Source organism: Ceratotherium simum, chromosome 35 (assembly GCF_057802395.1).
Source record: "Ceratotherium simum simum isolate JZ-2026a chromosome 35, ASM5780239v1, whole genome shotgun sequence".
Taxonomy (NCBI): domain Eukaryota; kingdom Metazoa; phylum Chordata; class Mammalia; order Perissodactyla; family Rhinocerotidae; genus Ceratotherium; species Ceratotherium simum.
In genome coordinates, this window is record NC_141934.1 from 24705046 (window position 1) to 24712427 (window position 7382).

A 7382-nucleotide genomic window follows, 5' to 3' on the forward strand; every position below is an offset into this window, starting at 1 on the left:
TGAAATAAATCAGTCTGTATATGGAATTATTTGAATCAAATAAATAAAATTATGAAAAGGTTCAGAGACTTGTTTCAATTTGTGCAAACTACAGTTTTAAAAAATACATTACGTTTTTAAAAACCACATGCAATTACATGGTCCTTGACTGGAATCCAGTTTGAGCAATCAGCTACAAAGACATTCAATGGGGGAAATTTGAATATGGACTGGGGAGGGAATGTTAAGGAAATCATGTCAGTTATTAGTTGTGATAACAGTGTGGTTATGTATGAAAAAGTCTTTAAAAAACAAATACATGCTGAAATATTTGGGGTAAAATGTGTGTATGGGATCAGAAGAAGAAAATATGACAAAATATTAATTGTTAAATCTCAGTGACGAAAATATGGGTATTAATTTCACTATTCTTTCCACTTTCTGTATAATTGAAATTTTCCATAATATAAAGTTAAAAAAAAAAGAAAGAAAAAAACACATTGTTTATTGAAAAAAAAGAAGAGAAACATCTGATCACGACAATTCTAAAAATTAGGATTAAACCAAGAGATTTGGGGTACAAATTTTATCTAATTTTGTTTCTTTTTGTTCTTTGGTTTTCTATAAAATGCTTTATCAGTCTGACAATATGGAGGGTACTAACTCTAAAGATTTTATTTATTTATTTATTTTCCCCCCAAAGCCCTAGCAGATAGTTGCATGTCACAGCTGCACATCCCTCCAGTTGCTGCATGTGGGATGCGGCCCCAGCACGGCCAGAGAAGCGGTGCGTCGGTGCGTGCCCAGGATCCGAACTCGGGCTGCCAGCAGCGGAGCGCACTCACTTAACCGCTAAGCCACGGGGCCGGCCCTGGAGGGTGCTAACTCTAAAAGAAAAATTAATTTATTTCTTTTTCATGATACTAATGCTTGTTTCTTATAAACTGGAAAAGCCTATGATGCTATAAATAAATATTTAATGTTTACATGATCAACTCTATTTGAAAATGTGTGCTTATCTAAATAAAATATCTTTCAATAGATAACAAGTATGATATTTGAGGAATCCTAGTTATATTCAACACATTTGATATCTAACCAAAAATGAGTTAGATCCACAAAGGGTGCTCACGTACAGGAAGGAGGTAGGGTATGGGGAAGTTATTCTGAAAGACGTCTAAATTCTAAAATTCTAAAGATTTTATTTATTTATTTATTTTTCTCCCCAAAGCCCCAGTAGATAGTTGTATGTCACAGCTGCACATCCTTCCAGTTGCTGTATGTGGGACACGGCCTCAGCATGGCCGGAGAAGCGGTGCATGGGTGCGCGCCCGGGATCCGAACCCGGGCCGCCAGCAGCGGAGCGCACGCACTTAACCACTAAGCCACGGGGCCGGCCCTAAATTCTAAAATTTTAAACTTTTAGTCACCAATGTAGCTGGTTACTCCAGCTGCTACCAGGGATACAAAAGTGCTTGTGAAACTGCATCATGGCACCCCCAAATTCTGAAAGCTTGAAAATACCATTCTACATAATAAATTTGTAGTTTAACAAATATTTTATTTTTATTTATTTATTTTTTTTTATTTTTTTTTTTAAAGATTTTATTTATTCAGTTTTTTCCCCCCAAAGCCCCAGTAGACAGTTGTATGTCATAGGTTCACATCCTTCTAGTTGCTGTACGTGGGACCCGGCCTCGTGTTGGAGGGAGAAGTGGTGCCTCAGGGCGCTCCCGGGATCCGAACCCGGGTCGCCAGCATCAGAGCGCACGCACTTAACCGCCAAGCCACAGAGCCGGCCCTAACAAATATTTTAGATTTAGTGACTTATTAAATAAATTTATAAAGAGATACCAGCATTTAATCTTCTGCTAAAATCAGATGCCTGGGGGCCCAGCCCAGTGGCGCAAGCGGTTAAGCGCACGCTCTGCTGTGGCGGCCCAGGGTTCGCCCGTTTGGATCCCGGGCGCACACCGACACAACGCTTGGCAAGACACGCTGTGGTGGCGTCCCATATAAAGTGGAGGAAGATGGGCATGGATGTTAGCCCAGGGCCAGTCTTCCTCAGCTAAAAAAAAAAAAAAAAAGAGAAGGACTGGCAGATGTTAGCTTAGGGCCGATCTTCCTCACCAAAAAAAAAAAAAAAAAGAAAAGAAAATCAGATGTCTGAATGCAAATCCACTCACTATACTTTTTCCAAAAGCAACTATTTTCTCTCCTTCTAAAATGCTGTATCGGGGCCGGCCCCGTGGCTTAGCGGTTAAGTGCTCGAGCTCCACTACTGGTGCCCGGGGTTCGGATCCTGGGCGCACACCGATGCACTGCTTGTCTGGCCATGCTGAGGCGGCATCCCACATACAGCAACTAGAAGGATGTGCAACTATGACATACAACTATCTACTGGGGCTTTGGGGAAAAAAAAAAAAGGAGGAGGATTGGCAATAGATGTTAGCTCAGAGCCAGTCTTCCTCAGCAAAAAGAGGAGGATTGGCATGGATGTTAGCTCAGGGTTGATCTTTCTCAATAAAATAAAATAAAATGCTGTATCTTGCATTATTTCTATTTATGAACACACTTTTAATCGTGTAAATAAATCTTCAGCTAAATTAATACTGCAATCTTAATTCTAACTTTCCAGAAATATTTGTGGAACAGGAACAGCTGGGTTGATAACTTGCCTGGTCTGAACAATAAATCAAATTTTTCTGGATTGTGTTTCACAAATATTTTCACCCAATAAGTCAGTTTAAAAGTTTAATGCAGTTATGAGAATTCAAATTTTACCCCCACAAATTAAAAATAAATGATCGTTACTCTCATTTCTTCAGAGTACACTGAACACATAAAAACAATACAAAAATCCTAAACATCCTTTTTACAAAGAAATTGTGATTAAATATTCATATAAGGATAAAAAATAAAGGACAACAATGGTGTAATTTTAAGATCTCATACCTTGGTCTAGTCAGAATGTTCAATTTTCTTTTAAGTTCTTGATGTTATTACTTGTTAAGGAATATAAGCCCCCATAAAAACAGAATCATGAAGATCATAAAATTCAACTACCAACTCTCACTTTCGGTGGCAGAATGTTATAAACGTTAAAAGACCCATAAATATTTTGAGGATGACACACTTCCTGAGGTCCTGTTTTGTTGCAGGGCTAGGCATATGGATCTAAAAATTAAGATAAGTTTTCACCCCTCCCAACACAGATATTTCTAAGACAGGGTCACGTAGTTCAAAAGAGACTAAGAGACTGAACCAAAACGTTATTCAAACAACGGTGTCCCGTCAAAAGTTAAGCAGCCATTCACTTAAGAAAATTTTCCAAGTCAAAGCATCATGATATTCGGTCAAGTAAATGCAGTAAAACAAACTGTTAACGACTGAAGAATCTAAGATGGAATGTATGGATGTTCACCGTGCAATCCTTTCAATTTTTCTGTATTTTGAAATTTTTCATAATAAAATGTCGAGGAAAAAGGCAAACTTCGAAAACCTTAAAAGATGATTTACCAACCGCTTTCGGGTCTTTACAAATTTTAAAAGGAAAACTATCTGAGCCAAAATTATCTGTATGTATATATAGTAAAAAAAAAAACCCCAAAATTCTAAGAATGTAAACAAACATACTAACAAACCTTACTAGAAAAGCTGCCATCATGTAACTAAAGCCAAAACAGCTTTTATTTGGCGCGTTTTTCCTAAAACTTTACAACGCACCTTCACCACGGAAGCTATTCCAAAGTGGAAGAACTTTAAAATGAATCCCCAATTTTAAGGAATTAACCATTTCTCTTTGCCTGCCTCGAATCCTTAAGGGCCCCAACTCTACACCCTGGGACCACCAGCTTTTGCCCCGCCATAAAAACAGATCCGCGCCAAAGTCTAAGTATCCGGTTATCTCCTAACAGACAACCGTAACATGACTGTATCAACTTTAGCTTGGCCGCAAAAAATGACATAGGATAATGACTCCAAAGAAGGGAAGAGAAGTGGCGACCAGTCTATAATCTAACCGTTGAAACAGTCCAAAATAACCGGCCCCAGATTGGGGGGCGGGAGGAGCTAATCTAGTCCAGGATACGGATCCCAGAAGGGGAGAGGTTTGCGCCGAGGCCCCCGGGGCAGTTTACGCCCCCGAACCCTCGATTCTCACCCCGCCTGCGAGGGAGAGAAATTACTTGGAATTCTGGCCCTCGTGGAATTTCCGCCCGCGCCCTCCCCGGCACGGCCCCCACCACACGCCCCGGTGACAGGGCCCAGCGAGCGGGAAGGATATTCTCGGCGCGGAGCTGCTCGATGGTTTCCTCGCACTGCCGCAGCCGCTCCCGCAGCTCCGCGTCGCCCACCCCATTCTCGTTCTCCTCGTCGCTGTCGTCGTCCTTGAAGCGGGTGTGAACTGGCTTCGGAATCGACTCCTCTGGGTGGTCAAACGCCTCGAACAACTCTAGGTCGCCAAAATCCACCTCCGCCGCCATTTTGGCCTGTGGGAAAGATTCGAGAAGAGGCGGAGCTGGCCTCTGGACCGGGGGCGAAGGTCGTAGGGCGGCACCGCTCTCTAGGGCTTAGGCCTCGCTACAGCACCCTGTAGAGTTTTCTTCAGACGTAGACCGCCGAAGCAGCACAGGGCGGGCCAGTCCCGAAATACTACAACTCCCAGAATGCAATGGCGTCTCTCATACCCACTTCCGAGATTGCTTGGGAGCATGGCATGCTGGGACAAGTGGTTTCTAAGAGACTCTTAACTCATTGTTTGCAGTGCAGACTGGGATTTGTCCTTTGTAAACGGGAAGGAAGCACGTCTAGATCAGAATGTGTTAAAACGGTATGGGTTGTCTGTTACGCATCTAAGGCTGAAAAATCAGAGGACGACGCATGGTTTATGACAGATTCTGGTGTGCGCGCTGAACAGGAACAAGAAAAGAAAGAAATCCCGTTTTGCCACAGACTACCTTAGTGACTTTGGACAAACTATTTCAGTTTATTGGGCTTGTTTCACTATTTCATGAAAAACTAGCTAGATCATTAGATTATTTTAGCTTCGTCATTGTGGCTTTCGGTGGCTTCTCTCGTTCAATCATTCGGTAACATTTATTTACCACGTTCAATGTGCCAGACATTGTTCTAGGACCTGAGGATGCAAGAATGAGCAAAATAGAGAAGTTCCTGCTCTCATGGAGCCTACAGTCTAGCAAAGGAAAGAAACAAAAAATAAGTGTTCCCGCTTTTGGGTCGAGGTGCATTTTGATGGGCATTCAACATATTAAGAAATAAATATCTGAAATAAGAATAGAAAATTATGGATATGTAACAAATTTTGCATAAGCTTTGGGAGTCAGTAAACTGAGGAATTGAGGTTTGAACTGAAATATCAAGTGTTAGGAGGGCAACATTGATGGTGAGAGTATGGAGGATGGAATTAAGAGCATCCTCCGCTGAAGAAACCTCATGGAAATGAAAAGGCAGAGTGGAGCAAGATGAGGCTAGAGCATTAGGCTAGTACTCACAGACCACTTTAGGGATTCTCTCTCCACCCCCAGAATTGGGAAGTCATTTCAACATTTTAAACAGGTGGTGTGTTTGTGACCTGCAAATATTCATTTTGATAAGATGGTCCTGATTGCACGGTAGAAAAAGGATTATGGAGATGGAGCAAAAATAGAGTCTAGGGGCTGGATCCATGGCCTAGTGGTTAGTTCCCTAGTGGTTAGTTTGGTGCCCTCTGCTTCAGCAGCCAGGGTTTGGTTCCCGGGCGTGGACTTAACACCACTATACAACTGGTTGGCGGCCAAGCTGTGTCGGTGACCCACATACAAAATAGAGGAAGACTGGCACAGATGTTAGCTCAGGGCGAATCTTCCTCAAAGCAAAAAGGAAGATTGGCAGCAGATGTTAGCTCAGGGCAAAACTTCCTCAGCAAAAAAATAAAAATAAAATAAAATAAAAATTCCCTTTAAAAAATGCATCTAGTAGTCAAATTGATAGATTTTTGTAGTCAAATCATCAAATGTTAGCTTGGATTAGGGTGTTGGCAGTAGTGGTGGAGAGTATAGACAGTCCCCAATTTACCATGGTTCAAGTTATGATTTATTGACTTTACCATGGTGTGAAAGCAATAGGAATTCAGCAGAAACTGTACTTCGAGTTTTGAATTTGATCATTTCCCAGGCTAGAGATATGCGGTACAATACTCTCTCATGATGCTGGGCAGCAGCAGTGAGCCACAGCTCCCAGCCAGCCATGCCATCACAAGGGTAAACAATTGATACACTTAAAACCATTCTGTACCCATACAACCATTGTTTTTCACTTTCAGTACAGTATTCAATAAATTACGAGATATTCAACACTTTACTATAAAATAGGCTTTATGATAGATGATTTTGCCCAACTGTAGGCTAATCTAAGTGTTCTGAGTACATTTAAGGTAGGCAAGGCTAAGCTATGTTTGGTAGGTGTATTAAATGCGTTTTCAACTTACGGTATTTCCAACTTACAATGGGTTTATCAGGACATAACCCCATAATTATGTCCAGGAAGATCTGTAGATATTTAGAAGTAGAGGATATTTAAAACATAAAATTAAAGCAACAGAATTAATTGAAGGGTTGTATAAGGAGAATGAGAGAAAAGGGGTTCTGAATATTTGCTAGGATTCTCACTTAAGAAACTGGTTGAATAAATGATCATTTGAGATAGAAAACAACAGATGTGGACTAGGTTTGGGAGCAGAGGGAGTTCCATTTTGGTTATGTGGTACCTTGAGGCAATATTATCTTTGAAGGCAATAGAGAAGTAACTGGACTGGTGAACAAATTTTTGAAGCATTTTGGTTAGTCATCATTTGTACACTGAAAGTAAAATTTGAGCCCCCAGTGGAGGTGTATATTAGGCAGCTGGATCTTTGGGTAAAGCTCCAAGAAAATGTCTGAACCATAAAGGTTAACATTTGGCTGGCCCAAGTTTTTATGGAAAGTAAATGAAACTATGATAGAGGATGCGATTACATAAGGAAGAATACAGAGAGAAGAGTCTAGGACTGAGTCTCGAGAAACTCAAAGGGCTAGGATGAAGATGAAACAACTACAGAAACTGATGAATGGCCAGAGAGAACTAGGCGTGGGTTCTATAGAAATTATATTTAAGTGTATACATAATTCACCTTTTGGCTTATTTAAACTGATTAACTTGGAATGAAATATAAAACAACTTAATTTGTTTCCATCTCCTTCCACCAATCTACTTCTTAAATGATATTTAAGTTTTCTAAGCTTAATGGAATCAAAATCCACCATCACCAAAGTTGGAAACCTCATCTTTGCATTTGCCTTTTTTCCTCAACACCTATACACAACTACCAAATCCTATTCTACCTTCCAAGATACCCTCAAAGCCAA

At 40.8% G+C, this 7382-nt stretch overlaps 1 protein-coding gene across 1 annotated transcript in view; it reads right to left on the reverse strand.

The window, feature by feature from the left end:
• Nucleotides 1-4518, reverse strand: part of ZCCHC8 (zinc finger CCHC-type containing 8) — a 28393-nt gene extending 23875 nt beyond the window's left edge. Inside the window, exons 1-2 of the mRNA XM_087423361.1 lie at nucleotides 4263-4518; nucleotides 2935-2975 (exon numbers count right to left, since the gene is read on the reverse strand). Of these exons, the coding sequence (XP_087279487.1) occupies nucleotides 2935-2975; nucleotides 4263-4463 (242 nt within the window). The 5' untranslated portion in view covers nucleotides 4464-4518. The remainder of the gene's footprint in view (nucleotides 1-2934; nucleotides 2976-4262) is intronic.
• Between the last annotated feature and the right edge of the window lie 2864 nt (nucleotides 4519-7382).